Source organism: Podarcis muralis, chromosome 9, assembly GCF_964188315.1.
Source record: "Podarcis muralis chromosome 9, rPodMur119.hap1.1, whole genome shotgun sequence".
In the NCBI taxonomy this organism is placed as follows: Eukaryota; Metazoa; Chordata; class Lepidosauria; order Squamata; family Lacertidae; genus Podarcis; species Podarcis muralis.
The window spans coordinates 75,355,082-75,372,666 of NC_135663.1; the positions used below are offsets into that span (position 1 = coordinate 75,355,082).

Here is a 17,585-nt window from a genome sequence, read left to right on the forward strand (position 1 = left end):
GGGAGGTGCACTGGCTTATTTGGAGAGGCACTGGAGTTTTTGAAACACTGAAGATGGTTTTGGATGTAGGAATTTTACTGAGCAGAGATGTGTCTCAGCGGTGACTGACTAGGTATGTACACCAACTGAAATTCAGAACAATAAAATAGAGCAGTCCCAGTACTTTGCAAGTGACTTGCTTGTGAAAGACTGGTTCTTTTCCCAATACGAATCAGCATTGTGAACTTTCTAATTTGCTTACTTACCTTGCGATTCTTTGATGTCATTTGATTTCTGGCTTTGCCGGGGTACGGTTACCCGGAGCGCATATAAATTTTTAAAATCTTTTCTAAAGAAAGGCACTAGGACAGCAGCAGCGGCAGCTGAAACAAAAGCTGAAGTTTTTCTACCTCAGGAGAGCGAATTATGACATCATTTCGTTTGGAAAGGGGTTCTGAACGAGTTTGGAGAGAATTAGGCTTGCTTTTTATCTGATCTTTAAAAAAAAAGAAAAAAAAGATCTGCAGCGAGATAAAACTATACCACTAACAGTGCTTTACCAGCCAGGGCAAGTTTTTATCTTAAATGAAAAAGAATAACAAAGGATGCAGTGGCTGGCAATTTAGAAGGATGGATGTAATCACCTTTAAACTTTGAAGCACAGGACTATTAAAGTTCCTCCTTTATTGCTGATGGGGTATTTTCTGAGCTAAAAGTGTAAAGGAACTTTGTACTGCCTGAAAAACTTCAGCAGGTAGGCTTGGCAGGCCAGAGGGTGATGAAAGCAGTCTTTGCCCAATACCTGCTCTCTCTATATATTGTAGCTCCCCACAGAGATACCTTTGTAAATCCTTCATTGTCTGTGAAGGAAGGAGCAGGTGAGTAAAAGGAAATCTGAGCTCAAACTTTCCATTGCCTTTATGCTTTCATTGATGTTTGCCTCCCAGATGCTCCTCTTAACTACCTACCAGATATAGCAGCCTGTTGTTCCAGTGCAGGAAATCTGAAAATTATATGGAATTCTGTTTTGAAGTATTTTCTTAATTGTACGTCATCTGAGATACTGTAACCCATAGAGGCAGCCCACATTTATTAACCATAAAATAGCTGTTGGGTTAAGAATGCTTGATTTCTAAAGATCAGACATATTCAAAGTACGGGAAGTTCATATCAAACGTTGGGTTGTTTTTTTTTTATTGTTTGTACAGAACCCCCCCCCCCCTCATTTTTTTGAAACCATTTTAAAAATATATTTCAAAACTTAAGTTTTACTCAGAGTAGATTCTCTAAAATGAATGAACAATGTTATGGCCATTGTTTTCAATAGGTCTACCGTGAGCAAAACTTTGCTGAATACCTACCACAATATACGTCTCGTTGCATTTTCAGGGTATTTGCAAAAAGATGCTTTTTCTGTGGCTAATTTGCTTTGATGCACTGAGATAAAGAGGTCACACTGTGCTAACACTGTCAGGTGAATATAACATTAGGCAGACGTCCACTAAGATCAGGGTAATGGTTTTTCTATTAGATCTGGGTGCTTTCTTGAAGTGGTCATTATGTTTTCTTCCTTGGGATTCTTTACTTGGGTTTGAATGTGCTGTATGTTTTATTCAGAGTGCTCTTATGGCCCCAAAGGATAAAAGAGGAAAGCAGCTAACATGATACTTTTAACCGGATCTTTATCTACCGTGAGAGTTGGCAGGCTTTTGAACTTCACAGACATCTTCCTCAGTGATGCAATCAGAGACCTCAAGATCCGTATTTAAATTCTAGGCACTGCACTTCCCCTTGCCTGCACCGAGAGGAACAAATTTAAATGCCGATCGGTCACTGGAGAAAGAAGAACTTGTCCCAGCCAATTTAAACTGGTGTGCACACATGCTTATTAAAATTATGACTTGTTGTATCATGTGCAGCGCTCTCTCTCTCTCTCTCCGGTGACATCACTAGGAGCGCTGAGCTGGGTAGGAAAAATAAGTCAACACCTTTTAAGTAATGAAGAAACGAAACACTTTTTAAAAAGCTGAATCTTTTAGTCTAATATTACAAAATTGAGACAGCTGAGCTAGATTCTCGTTTGGTATAAAGTTGCCTCGTCCTGGAGCAATTCGTTGATACAGGCTGACTTGCACGAACTTTTTTTTTTAATGTGAGTTTGGCAACACCGCATCATTTGAGCAGCATTTGAACAACATTAATGTGCTTCTTGTTATTCTTCTTGAATATTTTTTTTTATTGCTCTGTGTGTGTGTGTGTGTGTGTGTGTGTGTGTGTGTACACCAACGTTTTATTTCCCAAGCGATGCTATTTCTGTTTTGAGATCCTAGGGTGGAGTGGATAGCAAGTTGTCTTTAGATGATGGAGACCCAAGCTAAAATCTCTGCCCAGCCGTGAAGTTCAGTGGAGGACCATGACACAGCCCTTATCTCTCAGTCTAACCTACTTTAGAAGGTTATTGTGAGGATTAAAGGGAAATGGAGACACACAGTATATGCTATTTTAAGCCTCACGGAAGAAGGGCTGGGAGAATAACTTGTTAATCCTCCTCACAAAAACCTTGCGGCTAAAGAGAGTAATTTGTCCAAGCCCACAAAATGAGCTTCTGGAAACTGTAGGACTTTAATATAGGTCTTTAAAGCCTGAGTAGGATGAGGTTCCTGCTGGATGTCAGTAGTTCTTATTAGCTGTTTTGTGTGGCAGGAGAATTCCTGTGTGACACGACAGAAAGCACAACCTCATAGACACAGATTCGAATAAGAGGCAGAATAGTGAATGGAACGGAGTTTTGGGCTCGGTTTCAGGAAAGCTATAATCAAATGCTTGCTCAGCCATTAAACTTGCTGAGTAACCTTGGGCAAGTCGTTGTCTTTCATCTCTATGTACCTCACTGGGTGAAATTGGGAGAACCCCATGTACGCCTCCCGGAACTGGTGGAGGAAACTTTGCATGAGGATAATTGACAAAAGACAGGATAATTGGCATGAGCAATGAAAACTGCAGGTGCAAATAGATTTCTGCAGCCAAGTACATTTTCACAAGCGTCCATACCGTGCGAGCTTTTACCATGGAATGTATTCCTGGCAAACAATAACAAAGATTTAAATATTGCTTGTGAAACCAGTCTGACAGTCGGTGTAGATAATCCATAAAAAAATCGTAAGCAATGACAATGAAGAAGGAGCAAAGTGGCCAATAATCCCAGGTGACAGTCCAGTAGGCATTTTGGAACAATTAGTTGTTTTTCAAGCGCAACTCAATTACGGCAGTCCAGTCTGGAGGTTACGGAAACATTAATGTTGTTCATTAACTGGAAGGCCCTGTCTGCATAGACAGTTGGCTTGGAGGGAATAAACAAAGAAAATGTTCAACGCTTCTGTTTCGTCAACCTTGACCATGGAAAGTTAGCAAGTGTTAAAATGTCTCTCCAAAGGATGCTTCAGGTTTTGTTTTCCTCTACTTTCGTGTATCCTTCAGTATCTGAAGAGAGTACTATTCACATATGAAGATCTAACTGCTTGCTGAGTTAATAAGTGGTTATGACTGATACTACTTTCCCTCAGAAATCGCCACTCCTGGTTTTGCTTCAGTTTCTCTTCGTCTGCTCCCCTGTAATTTTGAGTTTCCTAAATTGGGTTTCTTTACTGTATTCACTTGAAGTACAACTTGTCCTTTCATTGGGTTGTCATGGATGGCAAGTTGCAAACAATGCTTTGTAGTCACATACAAGTCACTGGTTTTATACCTCTTTGTGTTATACCCAGGGGAGTACAAACAACCTCTTCTATGGGAGGGAAAAAAATACCATGAGGAATCTAGCCAAAGAACGCTGACAGTGATACTCCTTGAGAGCCAATAAGTCATATTAAGGCTATTAAAGCTTGGGTATGATCCTGTCAGGTAGTTGAGTTCAACAGGACAGAGTTTCACCCCATAGTTTATTCTCCCACTAGAAGCACTTTCATATGCTTGACATTGTTCAGTAGGAAATATTCGCTGTTATACATAAAACAGAGTGAACTTCCATGAAAAATGAGGAGCAAGGTGGCTGAACGAGGGTTTGCCAATGATGTTGTTAGTGTTACAGACCCTCTAAGTGTCCTTATTTTACAGGGACTTTCCTGATATAGAAAAGCAGTCCCTGTTTCTGATTTGATCCTGGAATGTCCCACTTTTCCTTAGGATGTCCCTACAGTGGTACCTCGGGTTACATACACTTCAGGTTACATACACTTCAGGTTACAGACTCCGCTAACCCAGAAATAGTACCTCGGGTTAAGAAATCGTGCTCCAGCGGCGCGGCAGCAGCAGGAGGCCCCATTAGCTAACCTGGTGCTTCAGGTTAAGAACAGTTTCAGGTTAAGTACGGACCTCCGGAACGAATTAAGTACTTAACCCGAGGTACCACTGTATTTTCATTGGAGAAATGTTGGAGGGTATGGAGTTATCTGACCCCTGAACTGTCTGAAGTCATCCTGTATAGGGAAGTGGTTTGGTTTTTGTTTTTTTAAAATGTTTAATGTTTTATTATGTTTTTATGCATGTTGGAAGCTGCACAGAGCCCTGGGGCAATGCAATAACATGCGTGGGGTATAAATAGTAAAATTATCATTATGGAATGGGACGTCACTATTTCCATCAGAGAAATGTTGGAGGGCATGGTGTTATGCGGAGTAAGAATAATAATTTTTAAGTGTAGACGGTTCAAAGAGTTTGGGCTGCTTTGTGTGAGTTGGTTGGGGGGCTGTCAGTCACCACTATTTTTTTCATCTGAAACTTTCCAATTCTAAAAATAACCTATTGTTCTTTAAGTTGCATACACACCATACATTTAAAGCATACCTCTCTAAAAGTGAAAAAAAATTCTGGGAACTGTAGTTTGTTATGGGTGCTGGGAATTGTAGCTCTGTGTAGCTACAGGTCTCGGGAGTTTTCTTTTTCTTCTGACGGGTGTGTGCTTTAAATGTATGGTGTACTTTAAATGGCCTTCAATCAGTCCTGTAACAAATTAAAATTAAATACAACAAATCAAAAACCCTGGGTTTTGATAATTTTTAGGTGGGGCACTTATGCTTTAGTTTTTGAAAGTACACTCTCTAGTCCATGGGTAGGCAAACTAAGGCCCGGGGGCCGGATCCGGCCCAATCGCCTTCTAAATCCGGCCCATGGACGGTCCAGGAATCAGCTTGTTTTTATATTAGTAGAATGTGTCTTTTATTTAAAATGCATCTCTGGGTTATTTGTGGGTCCTGCCTCGTGTTTTTACATGAGTAGAAAGTGTGCTTTTATTTAAAATGCATCTCTGGGTAATTTGTGGGGCATAGGAATTCATTCATTCCCGCCCCCCCCCCAAAATCTAGTCCGGCCCCCCACAAGGTCTGAGGGACAGTGGACTAGCCCCCTGCTAAAAATGTTTGCTGACCCCTGTTCTAGTTGCATCCTGGCTCAGGGGTGGAACGAGAAAGACTGGTGGAAAAGTTGTAGCGAAGGACTAGAATTCAAAATCTGCAACAAATCTGCCTGTGAAACTCTAGTCCCAGTTACATATTGTCCTCATTCGGACATAACACTAAACTACAGTTTAGAATTACAAGGCTGGGCAAACCTCAGGCTCATATATCTGCCTTCTCTTCCTCCGACAAGGAAGAGATGTGCTTTTCTGCAGCGCATGACTAGAGAAGAATCACTGTGCTGAAAGCGATGGTGGTAAGAAGGGCTGAGGTCTCACTTTGGTACTTGTGAGCTAAGTCGAAAGCACAGTAGCTTGTTAACTGGACACCTTTAGAATAAATGTACACCTTTCATTCTGTTATAACACGATTACTATCACGTTAACTGTATTTATTTGTGCTGGTTTGTGATCACTGTGGTCAGCAGCGTAGCAAGTCAGGGGACATGAAGACTGTTTTTTGGACAGGTCACGTACTAAAGAAGAGGCTTTGTACCTCTTCAAATTAATGCAACCTCAGGGTTACAACATAAAAGGAAAAGAGATTGGGAGGGAGAAAGAAAAAAACAAACCCAGACACTAGTTCTTGATTAGAGGGTTCTTGTTACTGCCAGATGGAATTGAAAAATTTAAAGGAAAGGAGGAATAATAAAAAAAAAAGGCTAACAACAATTTAATGTTCACAAAAATGAGCTAGTATCACTCCAGGAAGTCAATGGAATACTTAGGAACCAAAAGAAGAAGAAGAAGAAGAAGAAGAAAAAAAAAAGGGGGGGGGGGGAGACAGCCATTAGCACTGTCATTTTCTACCAAAGATGAAATAAATGAATTAACATTGAGAGCATAATCCTGCACATATTTCATCTGTTCAGTGCTGCCTTTGTTCAGTAAAGATGCACAGTTCTGCCTAAAACCGTCCCCGTTTAAAGGTAAAGGGACCCCTGACCATTAGGTCCAGTCGTGGCTTTATTGGCCGAGGGAGCCGGCGTACAGCTTCCGGGTCATGTGGCCAGCATGACAAAGCCGCTTCTGGCGAACCAGAGCGGCGCACGGAAATGCCGTTTACCTTTCCGCCTATTTATCTACTTGCACTTTGACGTGCTTTCGAACTGCTAGGTTGGCAGGAGCAGGGACTGAGCAACAGGAGCTCACCCCATTGCAGGGATTCGAACCGCCGACCTTCTGATCGGCAAGTCCTAGGCTCTGTGGTTTAACCCACAGCGCCACCCGCGTCCCCGTTTAGGTGACATTTAAAATGCTTAGAACTATGTATTTTCCTCTTTAGAGTAGTAAGAGATGAAAGAGTCGGAAGTGAGAGACAATGGTTCGTTTATGTTTGCGTATTTGCTAGATTGATAAACGGGTAGCTCTTTGGGTTTGTTGAGATATTTATTTGTAATGTGGCATGTGAGCTACCTTAGTTAAAATAAAGGGGTTAGGAAATATGCTGTTGATGGCATTCCCTTGAGGAAATGGCATTGGTTCATACAGGTTAGTATTCAGAGTTGATTGCCTCAGATTCATATTATTAACCCTTTTGCATGGAAATGCTTTGGCTCTGACCTTTCGTTGGTGGATCATCTCTTTGCAGGCGATGGCTCCAAGGCCTGAACTAGCAGGAACAGACGCAAGCAAAGCCCAAGAAAATCAAGTCATGTCTGACAGAGCGATGAACAATTCAAAAGGTACATAAATAGTTACCATCCCTACTCCTATATATCCTATATTCACATTCTGTTTAGAAGCTTGCAAGTTCTATACTCAAGGATAGGTAAGAAACAGTTCTTGACTTGCTTGCTGGTTCTCTCAGGTGAAGCGGTTCCTGTAGGAAATCAGCTGGAACTTTTGCCCGCTTACTCCACCATTGCCTTGGCAGCAGAACCAGCGCCAGAATTTGACCCATGGAGTTTGCCAGAGCTCCAGAACACAGGAGTAAAGTGGTCAGGTAAGAACCTGTCGCGGATATTTATACTTTTCCACCTTTAATTTGTGTTTCCTCCATTGCAGGGGGTTAGACTGGAATGGGGTAGCCAACTCCCAAGAGACTGCGATCTACTCACAGAGTTAAAGACTGACAGTGATCTACTCTCTTTTTTGGAGTTTTTCAGTCAAAGTTTTTAATTTGGGTCAAAGTTTCTGAGCTTTTTTTAGGAAGGAAAGCCCTGTTTTCTGGGGTTCAGGGCAAAGAGCTTTTTTTAGGGGAGACAAACTTGTTGAGCTTCTTTGGGGGGAGCCAGTGATCTGCCAGTGATCTACCCCAGATGTCCAGTGATCTACTGGTAGATCACAATCTACCTGTTGGATGTGCCTGGGATCCTCCGGGACCCTTCTAACGCTATGATTTTCAAACATTAAAGGTAAAGGTAAAGGTACCCCTGCCCGTACGGGCCAGTCTTGACAGACTCTAGGGTTGTGCACTCATCTCACTCTAGAGGCCGGGGGCCAGCGCTGTCCGGAGACACTTCCGGGTCACATGGCCAGTGTGACATCGCTGCTCTGGTGAGCCAGAGCTGCACACGGAAACGCTGTTTACCTTCCCGCTAGTAAGCGGTCCCTATTTATCTACTTGCACCTGGGGGTGCTTTCGAACTGCTAGGTTGGCAGGCGCTGGGACCGAGCAGCGGGAGCGCACCCCGCTGCGGGGATTCGAACCGCCGACCTTTTGATCGGCAAGCCCTAGGCGCTGAGGTTTGGTACAACTGTGAACCTTGTCTTCCACTACGGAATATCTTGTACACCACTCATTCTTTTTAAAAGCTTTCTATGACTGTTATTTTATTATTTTGTAATTATATTCTTCCTGCTACAGAGACGCGGGTGGCGCTGTGGGTTAAACCACAGAGCCTAGGACTTGCCGATCAGAAGGTTGGCGGTTCGAATCCCCGCAACGGGGTGAGCTCCCGTTGCTCAGTCCCTGCTCCTGCCAACCTAGCAGTTCGAAAGCACGTCAAAGTGCAAGTAGATAAATAGGTACCACTCCAGCGGGAAGGTAAATGGCATTTCCGTGCGCTGCTCTGGTTCGCCAGAAGCGGCTTAGTCCTGCTGGCCACATGACCTGGAAGCTGTATGCCGGCTCCCTTGGCCAATAAAGCGAGATGAGCGCCGCAACCCCAGAGTCGGCCACGGCTGGAACTAATGGTCAGGGTTCCCTTTACCTTTATTCTTCCTGCTGAACTCAGTGGCAAGATGTAATGCCTTTTTTGTCCAAAGAGCTCAGAATGGCTTCCACGTGGATTCCCAGGCAGACTCCATTCAGGAATCTTAACAAGCTCAGAAATCCTTTGTTTTCGCAGTGGCTTGTGTCTCCAAACCATTATTTGGCCCCAAAGTTTCATTTTCCGGAGCCCTGTAGTCCTTTCGTGAAGTCTAAGGCGGTTCTCCTCCTTCTGTGGTAGGAAGATCCCCATCGGAGCTGCTTATGTTTTGGTGACAAGTGGAAGTTTAGAGTTGTGGACTGGTTCTGTAGAACCCTCTCTACCCATGGAAACACTTTACCTTCTGTATTGCCAGGGGTAGAAACAAGATGGAGGAGCCAACCAGGCCATTCCATCAGGCGAAGACACCACCTGTTAGGGACATATAGTGAATTATTTAAATACACATCGACCTGTGCCGATGTGTACCACAACAGGCAAATTCAGCACTATCTTCCAACACTTAAAAGTGCATGGGAACTCTGTTGTAATAATCTTCTGCCCCTTTTTGTTTCAAATTAATGATGCTATTTTCCTAATAATATTATGAAATTTGAGTAAAAACATAAAATTTATCATTCTCACATTTTGCTTTAAGTAGGGCGAAAAGGGGTAATTGGTTTTGGGTTGTTGTTTTTTTTTTAAAAAAAAAAACCTTATTGGGTTTTTATAGCTTCATAAGAATCTTTTAGCTATAGTTAAATTTTAATAATGAGAACATTCCTTCTGGTTTATCATCCACCAAACTCACAGCATCAGCCTTGACTCCACAGACTTGCAGGAAACCGATCGACTGTTGAAAATCAAGTATTAGATTCTTTGCTGTTTTGTATATGCAAACTTGCTTTGTATTTTGCAGAGCTGGATGCGAAAGGCAAAATACTCCGTGTGACAAAAGGATTTGGAAAGTTTGTCCTCTTGCTTGTCCTGCTCTACTTTTTTGTCTGTGCCTTGGATGTCCTCAGCTCAGGCTTCCAGTTAGTAGGAGGTAGGAAAACACTTTCATCATGGTTACCTAAGTCTCTGTTTCTGTAAAAAGGATCTTGTTGAGTTAAGCCTCACCCCTCCAGAAGAGCCCACTTCAAACAGATGAACAGAAAAAGAAAGTGTCAGTAAATGAATGCTGATGCCCCTTTATTTGCAAAGGCACCTTTTGTTTTCAGCATTCCAAGGGGGTGTTGACATTGCTTTATTTTAGCTTCAGGTATTAGTCTCGGATGGTATAGATGGTGTCAGTCGTTGGGATGAATTACAAGTCAAGCTAGACTGTTCTATGGAACCTTAAACTTTTTACAACGGTATTATGCAGTGTGAGATTTTGTGGGTAAAAGAGGGGCTGGGGAATCCCAGCCAGATGGGTGGGATATAAAAAATAAATTATTATTATTATTATTATTATTATTATTATTATTATTATTATTACTACTACTACTACTACTACTACTACTACTACTACTACCACCACTTTACAGATTCATGACAAAGGCAGTGAACACACACACACACACACACACACACACACACACACACACACACTATGGTTCTATATAGTGATACATTTCCCAAAACCGTGCAGCTGATGTGAGAAAGGGGAAGAAGAATAATGTCTACTGTTCGTTGCTGTCAGTAGTATCTGGACAAGGGATCTCCCACACATCTGCTTGTCCCATGCCTAGAAAGTATGGCTCCAAGCAGTTCCCCCCTTGCCTCTCTCCTTTCTAAGGGAAAACCTGCTCTTTAGCAATATTTAGGAACAAACAGCAATCCGGGGGAAACCCAAATGGCTGTTTGCTTCGATTGAGCACCAAAGAGTGGTTTTAATGGGGGGGGGGGGAAGAATGGGACAAGAGGAAGTGTTGATATAAGCCCGAAGTCAGGAGTCCTCAGACTTGGCCCTCCAGATGTTTTTGGCCTACAACTCCCATGATCCCTAGCTAGCAGGACCAGTAGTCAGGGATGATGGGAATTGTAGTCTCAAAACATCTGGAGGGCCGAGGTTGAGGAAGCCTGCCCTAAGTCTTGGGGTGGTTTTGCCTTTGCATCAGAGCAAGCAGTTATTTACTCTTCCATACATGAATGAATGGCAGCCAAAATATTTTATACAGGAGGCATAAGAGTTGGGTTCTCGGGGGGGGGGGTAATCTCTATTTAATGGCATAGGAAATACCTTTGGTGAGTCAATAATCACCCCTGCCACAATACGCAGATCTGCCCCCTGGCTTCAACATCCTGCTCACACTAAAGCACGACAGAAAATTGGAAACTGGGTTTTCTACATATAGGTCTTCTTCTTTGGCGATCACTCGTAGCCAAGTAAGATTGTCTTCCATAAACACGGTTTTAACAGTGAGTCCGTAAGTGACCGTGGAGGCCAATTCTGGATCCACACATCCTTCCGCAGTGGGGACATGTGTTTCTGGGTGGTGAGGGTTTGCCAAGTGTGCCTTCCTCTTAGCACGTTTCTCCCTTTTGCCCTGAGTTTGAGCGTCTTCAAAGGCCATGTCACCTTTGGTCAAGGCTGTTCTCCAATTGGAGCGACCGCAGGCCAGTGTTTCCCAGTTGTCTGTGTTTATACTACATTTTTTTAGATGTTGGAACCATTTATGTTAGATGTTGGAAATGGGTTTTCTGCATATTGGTAGCAATTATGTTATTCAAAGACACAATCTCTCTTTTTTTGTAGGCAAAGCAGCAGGGGACATCTTCAAAGAAGGCTCCGTGTTAGCAAATCCTCTTGCAGGTGTAGTGATTGGCCTTCTGGTGACAGTCATGGTGCAGAGCTCAAGCACATCCTCATCCATCATCGTCAGCATGGTGTCCTCTTCAAGTAGGTTAATGGTACAAAGGATTGGTAGTTAATGGATGTTTTAGTTGAAATTCTTGCATTGCAGGGGGTCATCCCTTGGGGTCTCTTCCAACTCTACAATTCTATGATTATAACAGCCATACAAGAAATATTTAAAATAACTAAGCAAGTATTAGACATCACCCCAGAATTGGCCCTACTAAACATCTTCCAAGACAACAATGCCCATTTACACCACAAAGAACTCATAACCCACCTACTTTCAGCAGCCAGAAACTCCATAACCAGACACTGGAGAGACCTGTCAGGAGTAAGCATGGACCAATGGTACCAAATAGTATGGGAAACAGCCCTACTAGAAAAATTAACCAATAAACTGAAACTGACACGGGGACAAACAGAAGAAGACGCCTTTACCCTGGTATGGCTCCCCTTTATCACATACACAGCCCAACAAGACAATGACAATAATCCACCAACAGCATACAAATCAATATGGCTAACCTGATCCAAACACCCACCCACCCCACTCACACACGAAAACAAAGATCACCACAGCCAATCACAAACAAACAACCACACCCTAGGCCAACCCCAACCTCTCTCACCACCAAAGGAACACAAGCGAACAGCAGAAAACCTACATGAGCAATGCTGACACCAAACTTTACACACATTAAGCATAATAGAAACATCGCCACCCCACCCCCACCCATCTTCCCACCCCTCCACCCCTTTTTTTCTCCCCCTAATGTCTCTACAAATGAAACGGATTTGTAAAAATGTTACATGGAAAAAATACGGGAGACATTACACATACTTTGGTAAAATCTTTAATAAAAATAAAATAAAATAAAAAATTCTATGATTATAGATTTGTACAGGTCATCCTGAAAGTTGTGCACGCACAAATATAGAGAGCAAAGGGGATATTGGAAAAACATTTTCATAAAAAACTACTATGGGAATATCATATTGGAAACAGGAACAGACAATGTGTTTGGGGTGCCTTTTCTGTTGTAAAGATAGGAGGAAGTACACCTGATAGAACGCTGCCTTTCTGAGTAACTCTTTTAAGTTGTGTGAGACTTGGTCTGGATTTTGTAACCCTGGGTAGGAAAGGACTCTTAGGAGCAATGTTGTGGGAAGAGCCAAGGTCAGTCTGTGGTTGCAGAGCATTTATTTCAATCATTTGATCCGGGGTGGGGGGGATGACAGGGGGAAAGGCAACCCTGCAAGTTTAAAATATAAGACGAAGTCTAAAATATAAGACGTAGAAAAATATTTTCCTGTTGGAAATTGGGTTGTAATGTTTTGACAGATGACTTAGATCCGAACCCCACTGTGATCTCATTTAGCCATGTTCTAAACTCAACAGTTGGTGCTTTCTCCATATTCTGATTAGTGCAAAACAAGCTTTCTAATCCTCAAGTTAGTTACTTTTGTGTCTCAAGAACAAAGGAAGGTCCTAAGTTGGTTCAATGTACTGTAGATGCCAACACTGCCCGTCCCTTCCATTTTTCATCTCCTGTTGCTTCCAATATCTTGCAGTACTCAGTGTTCGGCACGCAATTCCGATCATGATGGGAGCCAATATTGGTACTTCCGTCACAAACACCGTTGTGGCACTCATGCAAGCTGGAGACAGGAACCAGTTTAGAAGGTACCAGTGTTTTAAACTTAAGCTACAATCGATTATAGGAGCAGGTTGTGATATTTAACTGTAGAAATTCCCAAAATGTATGCAATGACATTTTTTATTTATGCTGCATTACAGTATTGCATGATATTATGTGAACCCCCCTGAGATCTTTTGATGAAGCATGGTATATAAATTTGATTAAACAGTTTCTTTTACTGGGCAGTTGAGAAAAACACTGATTGCTTCGTATATTATCTATAACATTAAAATAGTAAACAAATAAATTAAAGTACTTCACTCTGTTTTCCGCCTTTCTCACCCTACCCTCAGTGGCTACATGCTTAAGACAACTCCTCTTAGCACACAAGAATACATTATGCATCTGCAAAATGTGCAATGATTGGGCTAGATGAATATTGGTTGAAGCCTTGCAACAGTAATAATATGCAGGGGTGAAGTATCCCCCGAAATATGGGCCTTTATAGTCTGGGGGCCCTTGAGCACAGGATAGCAGTGAGTCCCTCAGCCATTCCATTTCTCCTCATACCACGTCCCTCTCCTTGACCCATTGAAACTAAAATGGTTGTTGCCCAGTAGGGCAGTTCTCTGTGGTCAAAGAAAAACACGAGCATTACTATTTCACTAGTTGCCTTTTTTTAAAAAAAATGTTAATAGTATAACATCCTACAATACTTACAAGCAACTAACATTACTAGTGAAAGCACCTTCTTGTATAGGGTGCATCTGAACTGAGCAGTAAAGGGACTCCTGACCATTAGGTCCTGTCGTGACCGACTATGGGGTTGCGGCGCTCATCTTGTTTTATTGGCCGAGGAAGCCGGTGTACAGCTTCCGGGTCATGTGGCCAGCATGACTAAGCCGCTTCTGGTGAACCAGAGCAGCACACAGAAATGCCGTTTACCTTCCCGCCGGAGTGGTACCTATTTATCAACTTGCACTTTGATCTGCTTTCAAACTGCTAGGTTGGCAGGAGCAGGGACCGAGCAACGGGAGCTCACCCCGTCGTGGGGATTCAAACTGCCGACCTTCTGATCGGCAAGTCCTAGGCTCTGTGGTTTAACCCACAGCGCCACTGAGCGGTAGCACAGCTAATTGTGCGGGGGAAGAGTTTGTGGTCTTATTTAGATGAATGAACTTTGGGTTGTTCCTGTGTCCATATGGCTGCCACACCTTGTGTTGTGGAGCATGTGCTCCTTTCATTATCTGCACATCAGTGCTGCTTGTTTGTGTATTGTGCCCTGGGATTGTGAGATTGATGTCACAAATAAATCTTCTTAAGCCAAATCATATCTACCCGACATTTGTACAGTAACCTTTTTATACAGTCCTTGTCATAAAACAGCGTTGTGAGATGGGTCGTTATTAATCTTTTATTACTGAATCCAGGAATTAATAATTTGCCTGATGATTGTATTATCAATTGGTGGTTGTTTTGGAGTGCTTGTAAGCGTTTACCTGATGGAGTTTTATCAGATGCTGCACAGTTTCTTTAACTGACTTTGAGCATTGGTGCCATTTCCTGTTGAAGTTGTCTCGGGCTATCTGCACCACATGGCAAACATCATCGTGCTTTTCTCTCTGCATATTTGCAAACGAAGCAGATGTTTTGAGACAGGGCTGCCGACTCTGTAGGGACGAGTTGTCTTTGGCCCCACAATATCCGATGGGACGGAGGCTGGGCCCCCTCAGTGATGAGGGGGCAAAGAGGCCAAGCCAAGCACAGTATGGTTTCAGTGCCCAGCCCCACCTGAGCGTGAGAGAGGAGGAGCCCCTGGCCACCCCCAAAATGTGACATCGCACACGCACCACATGCCAGGCACGTGATGCCACAAGAGCGCATTGTGTGACAGGCTCCCTCAATCTTGGGCGCAACTTGGCACCTCTGTTTTGAAAGCAGCATAGGTTTCCAGTGCTCTCTCCTCAGTTGTGAACCAGGACTAAGTAGCACCACTCCTGAGAAGCGAGTGCTGGCCACATGACCCGGAAGTTGTATGCCAGCTCCCTCAGCTAGTAAAGCGAGATGAGCGCCAGAACCCCAGAGTCGGCCATGACTGGACCTAATGGTCAGGGGTCGCTTTACCTTTGAGGGACATGGGTGGTGCTGTGGGTTAAACCACAGAGCCTAGGGCTTGCCGATCAGAAGGTCAGTGGTTCGAATCCCTGTGACGGGTGAGCTCCCGTTCCTCGGTCCCAGCTCCTGTCAACCTAGCAGTTCAACAGCATGCAGTGCAAGTAGATAAATAGGTACCGCTCCGGTGGGAAGGTAAACGGTGTTTCCATGCACTGCTCTGGTTCACCAGAAGCGGCTTAGTCATGCTGGCCACATTACCCGGAAGTTGTACACCTGCTCCCTCGGCCAATAAAGGGAGATGAGCGCCGCAACTCCAGAGTTGTCCGCGACTGGACCTAATGATCAGGGGTCCCTTTACCTTTACCTCCTCAGTTGTGAACCAGGACCAAGTATCACCACCCTTGAGACTTCCTGCCATCTATGGAAGCCAGGAATGCTCAGCAATAGGAAGCTTGAGCAATGAGGTGGCAAATCTCTTGTTCTTAATCCAGACCCTCCAAGTGTCCCTATGTTCCGGGGACAGTCCTAGATTTACAGAAGTCTTCCCGGTTTCTGATTTGATCCCAGAATGCCCCACTTTTCCTTAGGACTTCCCTAGATTCATCAGAGAGGTGTTGCAGGGTATATTAATCTTCCATGATAAAGAGTAGATTACTTGCTCTTTTCTCTTAAAAGAATGTTAATTTACCTTTCTTTGGTGTCTTCCAGCATGTGGGTTTACCCTTTTGTCTTCCTTTGCTTTTTCTGCAGGGCCTTCGCCGGAGCAACAATCCACGATTTCTTCAACTGGCTGTCAGTGGCCGTCCTATTGCCCATTGAAGTGGCCACACACTATCTTTATCACCTCACCAATGTCATTATGAACTCATTTCAGCTTGAAAGTGGGGAAGATGCCCCTCAGCTGCTGAAAGTGATCACTGATCCACTTACAAAACTTATAATCCAGGTAGGCGCTTTCCTCGGTTTGTTAATATTTGCCGAAGCATCTTTAGGTACAGTGGTGCCTCGCAAGATGAAATTAATCCGTTCCGCGAGTCTCTTCGTCTTGCGGTTTTTTCGTCTTGCGAAGCACGGCTATTAGCGGCTTAGCGGCTATTAGCGGCTTAGCGGCTATTAACAGCTTAGCGGCTTTAAGAAAAAGGAAACAAACTTGCAAGAACTCGCAAGACGTTTCGTCTTGCGAAGCAAGCCCATAGGGAAATTCGTCTTGCGGAACGACTCAAAAAACGGAAAACCCTTTCGTCTAGCGAGTTTTTCGTCTTGTGAGGCATTCGTCTTGCGGGGCACCACTGTACTCAGATATGACTTGTCCCTCCCTAATAGTATTGTCTTTCTTATGGAGGGAAGGCTTCTGAGCAGACGTTATTGTTATTCCCATGAGTTAGAATCTTGTTTTTGAAAAATATGCTTCTTAGAATGTGCACTTTGCCTTCATAGCTTGACTTCAAAGTATAAGAGGGAAAACAGGATCAGTAGCTGAGAACTGATTATAAACCCTCTCTCTCTTTCTTTCTTTCTTTCTCTCTCTCTCGTATTTTTTTCGTGTATAAGACGCCCCCTATTTTTAGGGACTCCAATTTAAGAAAATAGGGACTCCAACTTAATAAAATAGGGTTGAGATTGCCCCATGTATAAGACAACCCACAGTTTTACACATAGTTCTAAAGAAGAAAAAAACCTGAGTCTTATACATGGAAAAGTACGGTGTTTCAGTTTCCTGACATAATAAACATGAAAGCCTCACAACATCACAATAAAAATAGATTAGAATTGGTTGGAAGGAGTCGTGGAGGTGAGCTAAAGCAAGCTCTGTGAAACACAGAAAATTCAGTGCTTGAGCATCCCAAACTAATGGATGAATATTTTCAGCAAAGGGAGTCTACCCCACCAGCCCTGGTCGTAGGTTCCAATGTCGAACAGCTGTTAGGGAATTTCTTGCAAGTAGTGCAGATAACCACTTGCCCCTGGCCAGGTTTTAAATGAGACCATTCCTATCTGCCTAGCTTGCCCCGGATAGTGTTATTTGGTTCTAGTAGAGTGTGACAAAGAGATGGAACTTAGGAGGAACGTATTATTAAATGATGCAATAAACCAAACCTTATTTTCCATTTGCTTTAACAGCTTGATAAATCGGTGATAAGTGCAATTGCTACAGGCGACGAGGAAGCAAAGAACAAAAGCCTAGTGCTAACGTGGTGCGAAACCAAGACCGAAGTGGTAAGTATTATGTTCCTGTGTTCCATAATGTACATTAGATATTGTATCATCATTAAATATCATCTGACTACGAACCTTCAGAAGGGGGGGCTTCATCCAGCCTCAAAAAATAATAATTATATATATATATATATATATATATATATACCGTATTTTTCGCTCTATAAGACGCACCAGACCACAAGACGCACCTAGTTTTTGGAGGA

The 17,585-nt window shown here is 43.2% G+C and overlaps 1 protein-coding gene across 1 annotated transcript in view; it reads left to right on the top strand.

Annotated features, from left to right (window-relative positions):
• The first annotated feature begins 733 nt into the window (after positions 1–733).
• The window catches only part of SLC34A2 (solute carrier family 34 member 2), a 29,448-nt gene continuing 12,596 nt past the window's right edge, over positions 734–17,585 (top strand). The window contains exons 1-8 of the mRNA XM_077934434.1: positions 734–857; positions 7,020–7,113; positions 7,239–7,373; positions 9,482–9,610; positions 11,306–11,449; positions 12,980–13,091; positions 15,913–16,108; positions 17,284–17,379. Of these exons, the coding sequence (XP_077790560.1) occupies positions 7,023–7,113; positions 7,239–7,373; positions 9,482–9,610; positions 11,306–11,449; positions 12,980–13,091; positions 15,913–16,108; positions 17,284–17,379 (903 nt within the window). The 5' untranslated portion in view covers positions 734–857; positions 7,020–7,022. The remainder of the gene's footprint in view (positions 858–7,019; positions 7,114–7,238; positions 7,374–9,481; positions 9,611–11,305; positions 11,450–12,979; positions 13,092–15,912; positions 16,109–17,283; positions 17,380–17,585) is intronic.